The sequence below is a fragment of the Anomalospiza imberbis genome, chromosome 5 (assembly GCF_031753505.1).
Source record: "Anomalospiza imberbis isolate Cuckoo-Finch-1a 21T00152 chromosome 5, ASM3175350v1, whole genome shotgun sequence".
Classification (NCBI taxonomy): domain Eukaryota; kingdom Metazoa; phylum Chordata; class Aves; order Passeriformes; family Viduidae; genus Anomalospiza; species Anomalospiza imberbis.
Genome location: NC_089685.1, coordinates 50207234 through 50226530, shown reverse-complemented (window position 1 = coordinate 50226530; position 19297 = coordinate 50207234). Strand labels below are relative to the sequence as shown.

At 44.8% G+C, this 19297-nt stretch overlaps 1 protein-coding gene across 2 annotated transcripts; it reads right to left on the bottom strand.

Annotated features, from left to right (window-relative positions):
- Window positions 1-1229: 1229 nt before the first annotated feature.
- Window positions 1230-18574, bottom strand: YBX3 (Y-box binding protein 3). 2 transcript variants are annotated; one of them, XM_068190673.1, is made up of 9 exons: window positions 18286-18574; window positions 14161-14224; window positions 12397-12430; window positions 7531-7620; window positions 6766-6888; window positions 5467-5561; window positions 3278-3449; window positions 2167-2267; window positions 1230-1760 (listed from the first exon to the last, which is right to left on the bottom strand). In XM_068190673.1, exons 1-8 carry the CDS (start codon window positions 18500-18502, stop codon window positions 2202-2204), a joined length of 861 nt encoding a protein of 286 aa, XP_068046774.1. In that variant the 5' UTR covers window positions 18503-18574; the 3' UTR covers window positions 1230-1760; window positions 2167-2201. The 2 variants fall into 2 exon arrangements, with proteins under 2 accessions (XP_068046774.1, XP_068046775.1); XM_068190674.1 differs by having other exon boundaries at window positions 5467-5558; window positions 18286-18572.
- Window positions 18575-19297: the final 723 nt, after the last annotated feature.

Below are 19297 nucleotides of genomic sequence, written 5' to 3'. Positions count from 1 at the left end.
AAACACCTATTGAAGGCACTTCAAGTAGTTGTTATGACCAGTTCTGCAGGAACATTTCAGTATTTATGAGTATCTTGCATCTGCTTGTTATGGTGAAATTATCAACCTCTCCCCAACCTGCCTGTACATTTAGTTCAGATCAAAATTTAAGCCTAAAAAGATTTATCCTGTTTAAATTTTTTTAAAGGTACTATTACTTATGTTTTCCTCACCTTACTGCATTTTATTTTGTGTCAAAAGAGGCATATTTCTTCATCTTCCAAGTAAAGATTTCTTCCTCAACCAAGCCTATGGCTTTCACTTCACAACTCATTAAGAGGTTCCTAATCCCTTGCAATTCAGTCAGCACTAAGCAGTGCAGCTCAGGCACCACTAAGCCTTTTCCCACCCTCCTTCTCCCCAAGGCAAAGGCAATAGGGTGCAAGGGCCCTTCCTCACCTTCCCAGAAGCTGGAAGCAAAAGGCTGTCAGGTGCAATTATGACCTGCACTCTCTGCTTAATTCCTAAAGAATAACAGGATTATTTGTTTGAGAAACAAGTATACTTATCTAGGATTAGGGTAATAGCAACTTCAAGACAGTGAGAAAGGCTGGACTAACAATAAAGGACACAGGATATGCACCCATAGTCAACAGCTGGAAGCAGACTGATAACACCTGGAAGACAGCCAAGTTTTAGGGAGGAACATTAAAAAACCACTGATATTATAACATAGCTCAGTACTTTGCTCATTAACACAAGACAGCACAGGTACAGAGATTTTACTGGTTTGAAATTAAGAGTGGAGAAGCCAGTCAAACATTATTCAGAACAGAAACATAGATAAAGTGGTAGTTACTACACTGGTGTCCTTCTTAAGCAGAGTCTCAAAACTTGGATTCTACTGTTTACACAAACACAAAAGCCTAGCAAAACAGATGAGGAAGAAAACATTCCAGGAACTCGCTCCACATCCCCCAAACTCCTGCCACAAGAAAGTAACAGGAAAACCCAACCATTAAACATCATTAGAGCCAAAGGAACAGAGGGAACAGTGTAAGTTATAGCTGTTTTGTGATTTCTTTGCAGAAGTTGTTTTGTATTAAAGTATATCCACCTAACCATGCTCAGGTATCATCCAGCAAAACACACCAAAGAGGCAGCTCTCTTTCACATATAAACGCTGAAGGAACAAGATTTAAATAATGAATTATTTTAAAAACAACCATGAAAAAACACTCTACACCATATTTTTTTGGTAGTTGAAATCATTTTTATTTGTGAGGAACGTCACCCATGCTGCACAGTTTCAAATAGATCTTAACACGGAAAGCGGAAGTTTGTCCTCCCTACGTCCTGCAGTGAACAGGACTGGCACAGAAAAAAAAACTCACACTTGGGAGGTTTAGCACCAGCATCCAATAAAAAAAGCATTTTATTTCAATTTTAGTTCTTTGGTTGTTTTTTTTCCCTTTTCAGTTTGATACCAAAAGAAAAATTGAAAAAAATCAATACTAGCAAAACAGTGAAATTCTAGGGAAAAAAACCCCAAAAAACAAAAAGCTCCACAGTTGCTGTTGAAACTAGGGAGGTTGTTCTTTCTGAATCTCGCTCTCTTTCTCTCTTCATGCATCTATCTTGTAGGCGTTCCCTGGATCTCAGCTGCTGGTAAGTTTTCTTTTATATTTTGGTATTTCAAATCTTTGCTTTCATCGTTGCTGTTGACAATTTATTGCTTGCGTGTTTCTTTGGTGTTAATTTTGAGTTGTACTTTAGGACACCTGTTGAAGAGCCACATGTTAAAAAAAAATGCAGTTTAAGTTTCACTTTCTCAATAAATAGATGTCAAATGAAAAGAGTTATAACAGGCAGGATAAGCCAGTTGTGCTTATCCTGTCTGTTATAAATCAGGACCTTCCTAAAATAAAATAACTCAGCAGATGCTATTACTATACAGACCAGAGAGCTTCCTGGAAAAAAATAAATTATACAGCAAAACTTACTTTGTGACAAATACAGAGGCAGAGAGAGGGGAGAAAGACGTGAAAAGGAGTACCTTGGTTTGCCTCTACAGCACCCTGAGAACTTTTCACAAATATCAAGCCATACATAAGGGGATGTGGCCAGAATCCTAGAAGCATTCACACTCTGCTTCCATTGGGAAACAGCACTGTCCATATTCCTTACCTGAGCGATGGTAAAGATGCCTGGGGAGCCGGACATTACTCAGCGCCACTCTGCTCTGTCACTGGAGCAGGATTTTCAGCAGGTGTTTCAGTTGCCTTTGTCTGAGACACAACAAACTCTTATTACAGGCAAAGGCTAACCTCCACACCCTTCCTCTGTTCAGCAGTACAGCCAGCACAATGAAGGTTTTAAAACAATCAAGAAAAATGCATGTCCAGAAAATGTTAAATTTTAGTGTATTTCTTGTAATTAAGTATTACACAGCAGATTCTGTCAAGGGAACACTCGAAGTAGACACTGAATGAGAAAATCTTCCCTCATTAAAGTAGAATCTGTGTTTGCAAACAGTTTCCTGAAATTATCTGGTTCAAACAGTTCAGGAAATTGATCTAGAGCTTTCAAATCCATCTCTCATGCTACATACAGAGTTAAGATTTGTGGAAGCGGGAAAACACAACTGTTTCCCCTTCAAAAACAGTTGTTACTGTTACAATTAAGAACTATCCAGAAGCAATCCCTATCCCACTGCCAGTTCCTTTTAAGATAAGGTGCTTATTCTCAAAGACAGCCAGAAGAAGCAGGCAAGGCAACCAGCATGTCAGATTTGGTCATCAGACTTATCCAGCACATGTATACATTTATTAAAAACTCACAGGGCAGAAGGTCTTGGGCATTCACCCCATTAAAACCTCTGCTACATACAATCATAAAATAATTTGGGTTGGAAGAGGACCTTGAAAATCACCTCATTCCAACCTCACTCCCTCCCATGGGCAGGGACACCTTCCACTATCCCAGGCTGCTCAGAGCCCCATCCAGCCTGGTCTTGAACTCTTCCAGGGATTGGGCAGCCACAGCTTCCCTGGGCACCCTGTGCCAGGGCCTCACCATCCTCACAGGGAAAAATTTTTCCCTCATATTCAATCTAAACCTACTCCCTTTCAATTTTAACTCATTCCTTGTCCTGCCACTCCAGACCCTTGCCACTGTCTTGCCTCATCTTTCCTTTCAGGCCCCAGAAGGCCACAATGAGGTCACCCCAAAGCCTTCTCTTCCCCAGGCTGAACCACCCCAATTCCCCCAGCCATCCCTCGCAGCTTGCTGTCCGTACCTCTTTGCCCTCCTGTGCCGGAGCGCTGGCTGGGCGCGGCCGGCGCCGGTAGTTGTAGGGGCGCCGGTAGCCGCGGCGCAGCGGCTGCTGGCTCATGGCATTGGCCTCGTGATGGTTCTCCTTGTTTTCAGCCTCTCCAGTTGCCGGGGCAGGGCGTGGGCGAGGGGGCCCTCTGAGAGGGGCACAAAGAGGTGTTAAGGATGAAAGGAGCCCAAGGAAGGTTAAACTACAGTAATTTTAGCCCAGTAAAACCTCCCATAACCAAGTGTGATCCTCAACAGTTTTGAGTGCTAGCAAACCATCCCTTCAGGTTTTAGCTGGCATACGGTTGGAAAGGAAAGACAAGGAAAGTGAGTGTCTCTTCACTGCTGTAGCTACCTCACCATATTCTGCTGTCTATCCTGCAATGAAGATGCAGTTAGCCCCTCTGAATTACTGGCTAGCAGAAGAAACAAGGCAGTAGTGGCCACGCAGGCTGATTGTGCTGAGTTAGCTTTGGCACGGCTACATACCAGCCCAGTCCTATGCCTAATTAATGGTGCAGTCCTTGCAATCCTCCTCACTTCTACCTGAAAACCATTCCTGGATCTTGGCTCTCTGCCTCATGTTGCCCCTCTTAACCAATTAGGAAAAGCACCTATCACAGGTGAGCTGGACCTCATTAACGCTAAGCTATCAAGTCCATGTTCTTGATGTATACAAGAGCATTTCACCTTATTTCTAGTATAAACAATGTTTATAAACTGTCAAAACACAGCTAATCCACAGCTACCTAGTCCCAAAAACCAATTTAAGCTTTTCTAAAAGAACCTAACAAAAGTGCCAATGTCACTAGATTTAGTGCCTGTAAATAAAAGCCATACCTGTGAACTCAAATAGAAGCATTGTGCACTGATAGGATGTATCATTCCTCTCATAGGAAAATTGCATCAGAAAATCACAAGTTTCCATTAGTCATGGACAAGTTACTCAGCCTATGATTCAACCACACGACATGCAAAAGCCTCACTGGACTTGCTATGGTGCTATCTCTGACTGCCCAAAACTAATGAAGACTTTCAGGAATTAAACTTATTCAGCCTGGATGCCAACAAGCAGCAAGCATCAATAGTATCCCATTTCCCACAGTCCTAGATAAAAGAGCCAAATTGAACATGAATTTTCATAAACAGAAAAACTCAAAGTAGAGGTGGAAAGCTTGTGGTTTTAGACCCAGATTCCAAAAGGATGGATCCATTGTGCATGGAACAGGCAAGTCATTACAATTAAGAACAATCTTGTTATCCCTATCAAATTCAGCTTGTTGCTGCTTTTGCACTGTTAATCACCTCTTATTTTTTGTTTTTGAACAGACATGCACATGAAAAAATGGAGATTACCTCATTTTTATAGTTCATCTCTAAATTCAGTGTTGGAATTTGACTTCATAAGCTATGTGATAAACAAGGACAATGAGGAGGAGTAACTGAGTGAATGGCAGACAAACCAGCTCCCTGAAGACCTTTAAAGGCCATTTGTCCAACTCCCTTCAACTAGATCAGGTTGCTCAGAGCCCCACCCAACCTGATCTTGTAAGGGGCATCTACCACCTCTCTGGGCAACCTGTTTCAGTGTTCTACCACACTCATAGTAAAAATAGTCTTCCTTCTATTTATTCTAAATCTCTTTGTTCAAAACCATTACCCCTCATGCTAAGACAACAGGGCCTGCTAAGAAGTTTATCCCATCTTTCTTATAAGCCCCATTCAAGTACTGGGCAGTCAGCTCCCTCAGCCTGCTGACCATGCTGCTCCTGCTGCAGCCCAGGAGCTGCGTGGCCTTCTGGGCTGCAACTCCACATTTACCAGCTCACACACAAGTTTTCACTCACCAGCACCCCCAGCAGGGTCCCAGACCAAGGATTTGGTTATTACTTATCCAGGAAAGTATGAGTGTTCAGCTGGGAGGACAGGGACACTGCAGCTCACTTCAATATGCTGCTCAGTCATGAGATGTAATGGGATGCTAAGAATTCTTTGCCCTTTCTGGGCCATTATGATTCTGAACATACAAGCACATGAAACAAATTTCTCCAAGTAATTTAATGCTGCTTCTCACTGTCCCTACCATTTGCATAAGTGTTCCCACACTAGGAAGCCTGTACAGAATACAAAAGCATCTGAATAACTGAGCAGAGGAACTGCACAGACCTGCGATAGCGGGGACGGTAGGTAGGATTCCTGTGCACTTGCTGAAGTTGTCCTCCTTCTGTGACCCCATCCTTGATTTCTCCCTCACCACCCTGCTACCAAAAGAAAACAGAAGTGTTGTATTTGACAGGCAGTATATTAACCATAACCCTGAATGCAAGCTCAGAACCAATATATCAGTACAGAAACCCCAGCACACTGGGTAAAAAGAAGCAGCAGATCCTCAAAAGGCTTAAATTTGGGCAGTTAAGATGAGGACAAAGCAAGAGCCATCAGTGCTGCCCCTGCTGCTCACAAACTAAGAAGCTGTTCTTAGAAACATCCTCTCTGATACATATTAAGTGCATTTCACTACATGAAATGCACTGTAAGGGGTACATGTTATGGAAAGGCAGCTACTGATCAGCACAATTCTTTATTTGAAAAGCTAACAAAGACTTCACACAGAAATTTGCCACAGACCACTTCACATTCTACACAAAACCCCATTCCACAGGAAACCCCCCCCCAACAAAAACATCAAGAAATTTTAAGATATATAAACTGTATTACCTCAAACACTCTTTCTACACAGTCCTTTACATCTTTCAGAGATGCAGTGGTTATCTTTCCCCTTTAGTTGTTAATTGATAAAGCTGCACATTGGTTTGGGTGGTGTTTTTTCTGGTTTGATTTTTGTTTGTGGTTTATGTTTTAAATTCCAGCCATCAGTAATGTCTGTTTTATAAAGTGCTACATGACTTAGTTCCTCATCTACTATTCTTCCCTTTAAAAGAATGAATTTAACAAGATATCTAGAAACAGAAGTGCATTTTCTGCATCTGACCCAGCAGGAAGCAAAAGCTGTAGCCTCCTGACAGCCCCTAACAGTCTACCTGAAGTTTCACAGGTACCCTTCCCATTCTGCACAGCCATTTTGACCACCATGACCATACACAATTAAAAATCCCACAATCACCTGTGATGTTCTCTCATGTATAAAACTGATCAGGATAACTAAATATCCAAAGGAACTAGGATAGATAGTAAGAACAGGCAGTATCTGACAGCAGTCAAGGTATAATTGAGAGACTCAGAACTCCAAAAAAAAAAACCACTTCTCAGTTTACAACAGCTTTCTAGTACTTATCCACTTCACAGTACCAAACTGTTCTGGTTTTGTCAAGATGCCTTGTACACCATAACTTGAAAGTTTATCAGGCCTCTGTAGCATGGTCAGAAGTACCTCAGACAGTCGGGTGAGCAATAGCCCTGCCAGTATTGTGTGTGGCAGTAGCAATCCAGGGAAATTGTACTCACACTCCGAGGTGGGCCCCGGCGTCGGCCAAAGTAGCCTCGTCGATAGCGGCGCCGGTCCGCAGCGTAACGGCTGCCTTCCACGGGGACTCCATCTGGACCAGTGACATTAGCTGCTTCTGCACCCTAAAAAGGCAAAAGAAAGGCAGCCAGGGTGGTGTGAGAAAAGAACAACCAGCTACAGGGAGAAGATGAAACAGGAAATAGGCTTTTTTGCCTAAGTTCCAAGCTACAGTGATTCCTTTCTCCTACTCAGGGCAAAAGGAGGTTTGTTATTCCCAACCCCTTAACTGAGAGTTAACCATGAGTTAAGATACTGAAATCCTATCCAACAGGCTGAGTTCAGAGGAAGAAGCAAGAAGAAACTGACCGAGACAAAAATAAACCTCGAAGAATGCTCAGGGAAGTAGAAGCATAAGGAAATTGAAAGTTCTTACAGTTATTAAGCTACTAGACTCCAAGAAAAATTGTTCAGGGCAATATAGGCCTCAGTTAATAATTACTGGGCAGGCTGTAGGCTTCACATGTTCTCTCAAGTAACAACTGCAGATTCCAGAAACACTAGGATGCAGTTACCTAGTAGTTTTGATACATATCTAGAAATATGCCTTAATGACACCTTTAAAAAACAGATTTCCTCCAGAAAAGCTATATGAAAGCCACCAACCCAGTGGTCAACACATCAGACAGAGACATCAAAGACACAGCTAAAGTTGTGTGTGATGTTATCTCTGTTGGACCACACCCTGAGGCTCCAGGATCTCTCACCTTTTCTCCCTCAACCACATCAAACTCTACAGTCTCTCCATCGCCAACGCTGCGCAGGTACTTCCGTGGATTGTTTTTCTTTATCGCTGTCTTGAAAGGAAGATGCATAAAAATATATTATTTTATGTTATTTATCTTGCACATTCTTAGCCTCACAGATGAGGGAAGGGCAGTATTTCTCTGCTAAATTCCAACTCTACACACCAGAGCAGTCACCACATTAAGGTATTTCAAATACACAGATGTCTCGTATTTCACAGGCCCACCAATACTCAGTTCAAGATCTCCTCTTCTCTCACTATTTATGAGTTTATAAATCAACTGCTGCCCCAGGATCTGCTCAGTCCAATATGAAAATTGTTACAAATCTCTGCATGAACAGAGTTCATACTCAGTGCCTGATTTCCTCCAGGCTGTACCAAGGCAGCACTAGCAGCAAGTGTGATTCCCGCCTTCAGTCATTAGGAGAGCTGTAGACCATCTAAAGAGAACTCAAGACCCAGAGCATTTCTGTAGAAGCATTAACTACATGGTATCATGGCAAGTCATAGCAACTAGAAAAAAATTACTGTAACTCTAGTGTAACAAAATAGCATTTTATCTAAGCACTGTAAATGAGACCCCAAATACTAGGTGAGTCTGTGATAACACAGACTAGTTCCAGAATAGACAGATGCAATCTCAGCCGTCTCCTGGAAGAAAACCCCAAAGTACCGCAATAATAGCTATTACTAATAATAATACTATTATTGTTACATAAACATAACAACATGGGTCTGGATCAAAGCTAGTTGTACACCTCCCGAGACTCACAGGAAACACTCAAACCTCCTGGAGTGATTTTCAGTCTGTCAGCTACAAATACCTAGCTCATAGTCTGTGGAGTATTTCTAGGACTCTACAAAAAGCTGTTAGCAAGACAAGCCTACGGTCTGTTCATTAGGCAAGGCTTTGCAAACTGGAAGATGCCAAAGAGAAGAGACCAAGACATGCATTGTACAAGCTAATCCACTAGCTATTTTCTTACTGAAAGATTATTATCTTGCACTAGATTATTAAAGACCGATTCACAGTTTCCTGACATGGGAACTTTTAGTTAGCATGAAGGAGGGAGGTGCACAGCCAGCAGAGAGAAACACACATGGAAACACAGGGCATAAATCCAGCTTAAGAAATAGGATGTAGGGCAGAAACAGGAGAACCACTTGTCCTATATGTCTGCAGTTCAAGAAAAACTGCAGAATGACCATCAGTGGAGCTCTTACCTTTGCATAGCAACAATATTTAGTCAACAACAGCCCCAAAATATTTCCAACTGAAGGAAAAAACTTATTCCATTTAAAAACTCATCTTGACTAGTCTAGGGAACCTATTTGCCTTGCTGCTCAATACAATCTCCTTTGTGTTTCAGGCAACAGACCAGCATGTCTTTCTAGCCATACCTTTCTGCAGCATCCCTGAACAGCCAAAGGAAGGATGCAAGAGTGTACATACGATAACTGTCAAAGCAAAAACATTCCAAGAGGTTTGGGTTTTTTTAATACAGAAACAGAATGAGCTGTTCAAGTCAATTCCTTTGGGAATTACTTTAGCAAGCAGAGACTCCACAATTATCTCAAACAACTTTGTTTGATTTCTGCTGACCTTTTAGTGTAACTGTCCCATTTCTAAAAATCAAAGCATTTGCTTTTCCATAAATTCTATATACTAGTACTAAAACCCTTAATCTGCAGCAAAGTTAATGATTTAGTACTATTTGTACTGAAACAACTGACTAAAACTTTTAAGACTTGTGCTTTGCATGTGACAGAGATGTCAATAAGCTATATTTCAAACTCCTTCCCCTGCCCTGTAAGTGCAGAAGAAAGCACTAACAAATTTCTTTTCAGCAGAGGGTACATGCAAGATAGATGAAGCTCCTCAAATATCCTTCAAAAAGTATAATGAAAGATAAAAGCAACAGTTTTCCACGTGTTTTGTTCCCAGCTTTATGGACAGAAACTTCAAGAATCCAGATCTGCAAATGCCAATGGAAGGTAGAGGCTGCAGTAGGCTGGAGCTTGTTTTATAAAGGCAATCAGGACAACTTTGAGTAAATCCTAGAAATCCAAGCAGAAACTCTACAGCTTTACTACTTCAGCTGCAGATAAACATCACTGAAATAAGCCTCTAACAAGCCTAAGCTCTAAGCTTGGTGAAAAGACTTTTACTTTGTGTACCCAGAGGGGGGAGAGCACTATTCTCCCTGTTACTGTTTAGCAGCATCCTGCAGGCTCCAGCTTCTCTGATTCAGAAGACAGATGTTTCATATTAACGGACAACACTCAACAACAAAGCCTTTCCATTCCCAGGGGGAGCACTGATGAACAGGCAACAAGAAGAGCCTCCAGAGCTAGTTCAGGTTCTTGTTTGAAAGAGTTCTTTCCATATGCTCATACCACATCAGCACATCCAGCATTGTCACAGTAATAGCCAAATTGGTTACCCATTCCTGGTGCAGGTCCTTCAGGCTCTACATGATCAACACAGTCCAGTGAAGTGAAGAGAACGAGATTAACTCCTCCTCACAGCTCGTTGATTTAAACTCTACCTAATTAAATGTAACTGCTCTGGCTGCTGGCACTCTTCCTGTTGTTAAATTGCAAGACACACTGCAGCCCACAATGGATCCCTTCTGCTCACAGCACCTGTAGCTGACTGACACAGTGCCCTGGACAGCACCTTACACCAACCAACCAGACAGGGATGCAAGGTGAAGAACTACCCTTCCCAAAAACACTGCCTGAGGCCCCTGCAATACAAAGGGTTAACTCAAAGCAAGCCATGCATGCCCTAAAAAGAAAAGCATTTTAATCTGTACTAGTTATAAATAGAATCCAATAGCCAGACACCAAGCACTAACCCCCATTCCAATCATGAGATCGGCAGTTCCCTCCCGGTGCAGATGCATGCAGGGGAGGCAGGGAGAAGCTGTATCTATTCAACTAGGTCAACCTTATTCTGAAGGGATTAGGAGTGTAATCCAGCCCCTCCCAGGCACGAGGGAGGGGCACAGCAGGCACTACCGGTGCAGAGGGAGCTTGAAGCAGGATGTTTGCTCATGGCATGGATTTGCCTCCCTCGGCATGGATTTGCCTCCCTCGTCAGACAGCCTCATCAGGAGATCCGGCCAGAATGTCCCAGGCTCTGGGAGTGAGCACATCCATGTACAGGATGAAGAACATCTGACTGCTGCCAAGCCAGAGCAGCACTAGAAGCCTCTACTCTGCCATGCTCAGCCTGCCAAGAGGGTTAACCTGATGCAGGCCTACACATGATGTGTTATTTCTGAAACAAAGCCAGTTTTGCTCACACCAAAAGGACTTCAGCCATAGGCAAGTGCCCACCCCTCTCCACACACACCCACCAGTTTACATTTAGGGGAATAATCTCCTCTACAGCTGAAGGAGACAAAACGGCACAGATAACACTACCTTTCTGTTTGGGTCTCAGCTGGCAGCCTTCCCAAGCAGAACAACACTGATCCGTGTTATCTGTGATCAGCACAACAGCCATTTTCTGGGATATTGTCTCACAAGTATCAAGGAAACCGCATTTGTCTTTAAGGCAGTGCTGCCTATCTAGAACAAGCTTCTCTTCCAGAACTGTTCCCACCCTCCTCTGGACACAATCCCATCAGACCATAGATGTGTCAGCATGCCCACAGCACAGGCTGCAAAGGAAGGAAAATGACTATCAAAAATCAGTATATGCATTGACAGCTCTTGCTCTCAAGCCACCACCTGAACCAGGAACATGTACTGTGCACACTTCCCAATATAATTTTCTCTCATAACAGTCACTAGATTTAGCCCCTTCCAGGTTCAGATAATGGGTATAGACCCTATGACCCAGAGAAACAGTTACCACTGTTACCACAGTTACCACTATTTAGTCATCAAGATACAAGAACTAAACTAACTCTCAGTGTTGACTCACCAGCTATGGATATATGCACATATCCTCATTCTCAGTGACCAGCTCTGGGAACAAACTTCCTGGTTACATTTGACAGAAATACTGTCACACCACAGAGAAAGCTCACGCTTTTAAAGATCACATGAGCCTGCAGACATTTTATATGTGACAAACTCTAGGGCAAGATGGCAGTTTCTGGTGAATGATGCAAAACCAGATCTAAGCCAACTAATCATTTGACATCAGCGTGGAGACAGCATCCTCTGTCTTGCCATTATTTGCCTGCAACCCGAGAGTCACAGTATAAACTTAGAACAGCCTCCTGACAGCTCAAGGAAAGTTAACCAATAACGAGCCACTGGGCAAGCTCTCTCTGCTTGGGCATACTTGGCACACAGCCTTCCTCCTCTTCTGCCTAAGAGCAGCTGCCTTGTGCAGAAACAGCTGATGGCAACCCAGGCTGGTCAAGAGCCAGACTAGATCACTTTCTCTCCAATACCAGGGAGGGCAGACAGAACAGACCTGCAAGTGAAGAGGGTAGGAAGAAACAAAAGGCACAAGGAGCAATGAGGAAATAGAGGGAAGGACAGACAACAGTAGCAAGGTATTCACAGAGGAGTCATCTCACCAAGGGGAGACAACCAAACAAAAGCCACATCAAAAAACACATTTAGTGTTCAAATTAGAGCAGACAAAAACAGTTAAGAAGGGTTAAAATACCTAGCCCTTCATAGAGAAGGAAAACAACCTAATATTTCTCCCTGAAAATTTCAACATACACATCCACTCAAGTTATCTGCAGAAAATATTCTAAGGAGAAGCCAGGACAAGGTTGGGTAGCTGTTGCAGGAAGCTGCATTAGAAACCTACCACAGCACACATGTCTAAGCACAACTTCTGCTGTCTTACCTGATGAACAAACACATCTTCTTTGGTATCGTTTCTGTGAAAATAAAGTGAGAAGTCATAAGAGTTTAGACTAAAGAGACTTTAATAGAAGTTCCTGGCTTTTCAAGTGAAACCCTCCTTCTCTCAGCCTGTAGCACATGCCCTGAATTCCATACATTCTGTCTAAGCCTATGCTACCAAAACCTTGCTCTGAACTTCTATGGTCATTTGCTTGAGAACAGAAAGGGTTCCCGGGCCTTCAAAAGCGTGAGAGGATGGGGGAGGTTCTCTAATCTTCTGGCAAATACTCAGTGTTTTCTTTTTATGCAGGGCAGAGTTGATGACTGGACTGCTTGTTTTTCACTACTCTTAACTCCCCAAAAACACTTCCAGAGGGACTGCAACCTGAGCTGTTACCCCAGAGGTCAAACAAGACTATCAACAGGACTGGCCACAGCTGTTAACAGAGATCTCCTTTCAGTGAAATTCAAAGCAAAGAGGCAAGAGAGGTGTTAGGAGAGTCCACAGAAGGAGGGCCCAGAAATGAACGTGAGGTTTTCTGGATTAGAAAACTTCAGGCTTCTGCATACAAAACACAGAGATAAGTCTGAGACCTTGAATCTGTGTTCCCATACAATAAAAAAGAGTGTAAAAGCCCTGCCATCTGTTCACTCAATTCCTTCTCAGCAAACAGAACAGGTGGGTCAAAGAGTTTGTGAAGATAATGCATAATCCCAAATTTGTTGTCATGGATTGAAGCAACAGTAGACTTCATGTTAGGAAGAAAGCTAACAAGTTATTATTACACCACAATCAGGTGAAGGCTCTTGCATCAACTGCTATTACAGATTTTAAGAGGACTTCCTAATTAAAAAACTCTTCTTCTAAGCTTATGTAACACTGGATAATAACCTCCAGAGACTGAGATTAATACCACACCACAACTGGCCTCAGATCCATGAACATAGGGTCTTCTACCCCTTTCTGCACTGTCCAACTCACCCAAATCTGCCTGATGTGTAACAGCTCAAGGACATGCAGAGAGAAATAACTTGCCAGGTATGTTTTTGGAAGACAAGTGTTCAGCATGCAGCAGTTTCATTCCTCAAAAAAGCACACAAGACATTTAAGCCCCTCAACTACAAAGATATTTCAGCCTTCAAAGCCAGAGTTTCCTCCAGTAAATTGGAAGCATGGGTCTTCTGCACCTATGGTTGCAGTATGCTCAATCTCACCTACAGCTGTTTGGATTCTCAATGCTATTCAGAGGTTTGTTTGTGCCCAGAGAAGAGGGGAAAAAACCAAAAGATACAAAGAGAGAATTTGTAGGAAACCCAGGCCTGGCATATTTTCAGTGAGATACTATCAGAGAATCTCAATAAGTATCCACAGGAGGTATTCTGACCAAGCAGTTAACACTTGAAGATTACCCAAAAGTACTTCCCCACATCCTCCTACCTTTCTCAGGCCTTTGAAAAAAGCCAGACAGTCACTAAAGAATATGCAGCTAATTACGAGTGTAGTAGAAGTAAACATGAGAAACAGGTAACAGACCAAATTTGTAGCGAGTTTGACCCTTTCTGTTTTCTCCCCACCCACATAACCTTTGACTGGGGGCTGAGATGTTTAAGAAAGTTTCCCGAGTACCTGGCCTAAGATGACTATCAACTGCATGAACTTGTAGTCAGGTCCTGAGGTCTCTGTTGGAACCAGTAACACATGGCCTATCTTGTGTACTACGAGTCTTAGTACAGCATAAATACAACTATCAGAATTTAAACATACCTGTTGATAAAGCCATATCCATTTCTGACATTGAACCACTTGACAGTGCCAAGAACTTTGGTGGCTGGAAAGAAAATTATAGAAGTTAATCTAAACTATATGAAAGTACAATAATGTTATAGAAGTACTTCTATAATTGCATATGAAGTTGCAACCAGACTTATTCTGTTCTCTTAACACTCAAAGTGTGCCTTCATCTCCCAGTTCAGCTCATTGTAATGCAGTAACAAGATGCAGTGCTTTAACACACTATTCTTCAGTCAAGCGTTTACCACAAGCATAAAACCTAGCTCTATTTTCAAATCTGACCATCCATCCCTTTTTTAATTTTCTATTCCAGAAATGGGCAGCAAAGCTGAAAATCCCACTGCCATTCATCAGTTCTCTTTAGGTTAGTAGCTAGACATGAAACATAGCTGAAGGAAGCTGTTTAAAACTCCTCCCTTTCACTTACAGGTACCCTTCTTTCTTCCTTGAAAACCAGAACTGCCCAAAGAAGCAGTATCAAGTACTGTGCAACCCTCTCAAGTGGAAAGGCAGCACATCCTTTTTCTGGAAAAGCTCCTTCGTGCATTGTCAGCATCACACAAAGCAAGCAAGAACCCACAAGACTTTTTTTTTAGTACTCCTACTGCTAAGATGATTTGTGATTGTGATGCCTTAAGCTTTCATATTTTTCAGATTCTGTACTGCCTTAGTGTGTAACTCTGGACTCCATATAAAGTGTTAGCAAGTTCTCTTCACAATTGAATTAGACAAAACAATCCTTTTCCAGCCTGAGAACCAAGGACACTGTTCCAGCTTCAGGCCCAAAAAGTACAAATAACAGCAAATTGAGGAGAGCAACATGGGAGAATTGGACTTCACACCTGAAGCTGTAATTGGACAATTAACCCCAATATGTAAATGGAGCAAAACTTATAAAAGTGTAAGAACTCGTGGCCTGGAGTCCATCTTGGGTGCAGCCATAGCCGGGCTCTTGCACTGCCCAAAGTACATCCTTTGAAGGCCTTTCAGCTAACACCTACTTTATTCCTTTAACTCTGTTGAGCCTCTGTTCCAGGTTAGCCTCTCTAGGCATCAATTGCCTAGTTACAAAGTGACCAGCTTCATGTTCCATGACTTTCAGTATCAAGGCAAGCTCCTGTCTCAACAGTAAAACAGCATCTACTTAGAAGCCACACTGCAGTGTCTTGCAGGACCTGGCAAAACCTGTTTCTCCAACTTATAGGAATGTGTAGGAGGAACTCACAGTGATGGAGGAGGCAGTTCAACCCCTCCTTCCCTCACAGCAACTGGAGGGACACCACCAACTTGTACTTTTCAAACCCCTAGTTAAGAAGAGTTTTAGCCTCTATAATTTAAGAGCTGTTAATTGTTAACACAGCTTGATTACAAGTACTTAAGCAACCTCTGCAGTACTAACTTGAAAAGGGTCTAGTAACCAACAGACAACTGCTTGCTAAAGACATGCGATACATGTTTTGGGGGTGGCAGGAACTCAAGAGGCAATTAAAAGTAAAACAGACTAGAGAATCTCCAGTTTAGAAATCCACATCACTCTGCTAGAGGCAAGAACACACTGTAAATTGTTACCTTCATCTACTCTACATCTGTATTCTTTTCTAAATATTCACAAGGAGGTGATGGAGCCAGCCAGACCTTTGGGCTCACAGAGTCTTTTCATTCTCATATACACCTCAAGTAAGAATGTCTGACAACAGCAGTGCATTGTAGCACTGCTCCTGTCATTACTGTCAGTAACAGACCCTTTCTCATTGCCCTTTTAGAAGTGAAGCTTTTGGTCTCCTTTAATACACTTTTTAGTAGAAAATGTTCTTATTCAGAAGCAGTGAAGTCTTAACATGACTGAGATATCACCTAGAAAAAAGGACTCTGCCTAGTACAACATTCATTCCCAAAAATTCTTGTTTACTAGAACAGAAAAACATTCTTTCAGTGCCAAATACTGGTTCAGTAAACAGTGTTCAGCACCAGTATTTATAGCTGTGCTTTTAGGTTTGGTTTCATAGGGACATCACCACATACAGACACTTCCTGCTACTACAATGGCATTGGCTACAAGAGCTGCCTACACTCAGGCAAGTCAACAGGAGGGGACGGGGGAACACAGAAATAGAGCCAACAGTACCTGCAGGTTTCAGCCTGCTTTGAGAAACAATGCCAGTACCACTGCTTCCCTCAACATCATCCCTTCCCTCCCCTGCAAAACAGCTTTGGAATCTGTTAGCCTACTTGTACCAGATTAGGAAGAAGCCTAGGAAGCATGACAAAAACCCTCAGAGAGATCAAGAGGCTGGGGAAGGAGAGGCAGTCAAAACTCACTCTGTGGCCAGCTGGCTGCTGCTAAGTGGAGGAGTATGCACACAGTTTGAAAACAACATTGTTCCATGGGGAGGACTCCAATATTTTCCCCCTAAGGCAGTGTGCTAGTGAAATACTATTCCCTGCAGACATTTACAGTCTCCCCTAAGTATCACTGTGGGCCAAAAGAACCTCAGACAACAGCATGGCACTGAACATCCATGGCACAGTCACTGGTAAGCCTGAGCAGGGAAGTCTGGCAAGGAGAAGGACAAGCCCAGAGGAAAACACAGTAACCAGCTAAACTGATGAGTCACAGAAGGCAGTTGATGTGCTGACGTACATCCCACCAGCAAGTGGAAGCCCACATATTTCTACAAGATGCTGTACTCTGATGCTATCAGAGGAAACAATCACCAGCCACTCCTACCCATGACAAAATAGCCTTTTAACAAGGAGAGCCAAAGCTTCCTGTGACCAGGAGAAAAGAGAAAGTTGAGTAGCCTCTACCCATATTCCTTGAAGTCAGATATTTGGGTGCCTTAAGCAAGCATAAGATTTTGCTTCTAATGGGATCTTTGTAAAAGAAAGCTTAAGGGAACATAACTACACAGGTGACCATTAACAGGGACATTTGAGGTGGACTTTAATGCAAGTCCATTTTCCATTAGCATTTACAGTGACCCTTTTCCTCATCATTCCTAATAAAAAGCTTGCCTAGCAATAAGGCCCTTCTGCAAAACCATCACTATGGTGGTTTTCATTTTCGTGCTAGTTCAGGAAAGGCACTTCTACCTTCACTTCCCCCCATCCCTTCTCTCCAAGCAACAGGAATAGGTAAACAAGGTAAAAGCATTACCAGGAATGAAACAAGCCACATTAAGGCAAGAAGCAGCAGATATGGATGTGCTGATTCCTGTGTACTAATTACTGACAAATGAGGTAACGAGGAAAAAAAAAAAAAAAAATCACACAAGCTGTGCCTCTGATCTCTGCTTTGCTAGAATTCTTCCTAACTCCACTCCAGAGAAATCCTTTACCTGACTTCTCTTTCTTGCAGAAAGACCTCAGTCTTCCTCTTCAGAAGAGAAGGTCCTGTGTATCCTTAAGGAAATCTGTGACTCTACACTGTAAGTTAGCTTCAACTTTGCCTTTACCAAACCCTCGGAAGTTACACAGTTACACCCCTATCGGCAGTAGCCTGCAGATGGAAGTTCTGTCCTTTTCAACAGGTTGATCCTATTTAATCGCAATGAAAAGGAGTCACTATGCTATGCACCGGGCTTGAGCATACAGACGGCAACATGACATTTCGTTTGCTTTCTTACTGACAGTAAAGTAGAAACCAAACCCCACCCCTCCAAAGAAAACCTCAAAACAAACAAACCCCACTAAACCGGGAAGCATTACTAATGCAGGATGCTTTACGGATAGATCAGTTGTACCAGGACCTTAACATTAAGGAGAGGCACACATGCTTTCCAGCAGCCCTTCCCGGGGGAAACGCCGCCGGCAGGTGCCGGGAAGGGGCCGAGCCCGGCTGTGCCGCGCTCGCTGTCCCGCACGCTCCGGGCCGATGAGGCACACACGGGCTCCCGCCCAGCTCCCGAGCGCGTCACGGCCGGCGCCGCGCGGCTCCCCCGGCCCGCGGGGAGGAGGAGGAGGAGGAGGAGGAGGCCCGGCCTGACTCACCGCGGGGGGGGCGAGCGCGCCGGCCCGGGCTGCGGGCGGCAGCCGCCTGCGGACCCGCTGCCCCGCTGCAGGTGCGCCGCGAAGTTGCGAGCGGGGCTCGGTACTCACCCAGCACTTTCTTCACCGACTCGGCCGCCGCGGTTGTGGCCGCGGCGGCGGCGCCGGGGGCCGCCTCAGCAACAGCCGCACCCGGCGCGGCGGCGCTGGCGGGGCTCTTGGGAGCGGCGTCCGGGGCGGCGGGCGCGGGCGACGCAGCAGCCGCGGCCGGGACGGGCGGCGCGGCGGGCGCGGGGCTGGCGGCGCTGGTCTCCGGCGCCTCGCTCATGGTGCCGGGCGGAGGTGTTGGGTGCTCGGCCGCGCTCGGTCTTACTGCCCCCAAAATGGCCCCGCCGAAGTTTTAACACAGTCAGCGGGGGCCGGCGCGGCACGCGCGCCGCCTCATTAGCATTTAAAGGGGCCGCGCCGGCAGCCAGCGGGCGGCATCGTGCGTGCGGTGTCGGCACGGCAGAGCCCGAGGAGAGAACCCCCAATGTACAGCTCATGGCGTGCGGTGCACAGCTTCCTCGCCAGGGGAAGCGGAGCGGCAGGCCCTGATCTGATCTCCGCTCTCTGGTGACCAAGGACAGGACCCAGGGCACGGGATTCAGGGCACGGACCCAGGCCAGGGTTAGGGTGGATGTCAGGGAAAGGTGCTTCCCCAGAGGGCGTCAGGCACTGCCCATGCTCCCCAGGGGGCGGTCACGGCGCCAAGGCTGCCAGAGCTCCGGGAGCGCTTGGACAGCGCTCTCGGGGATGCACAGGGTGGGACTGTTTTGTGGGGTGCTTTGTGCAGGGCCAGCAGCTGGACTCCTGATCCTGAGGGGTCCCTTCCAACGCAGGGCGTATTCCCTGATTTGGGGGCACGGCATTGCAGGGCGTGGGTGGGCGCTGTCCGGCCGCTTGTCCGTGCCTGTCAGTGCGGACACACGTGGCCGCACGTGCACACAGGTGTCCGCGTGTCCGCGTGTCCGTGTGTCCGCGTGTCCGCGTGTCCGTGTGTCCGCGTGTCCGTGTGTCCGCGTGTCCGCGTGTCCGTGTGTCCGTGTGCGCGGCCCCGCGCGGTCCCGAGGCCGCCCCGCTC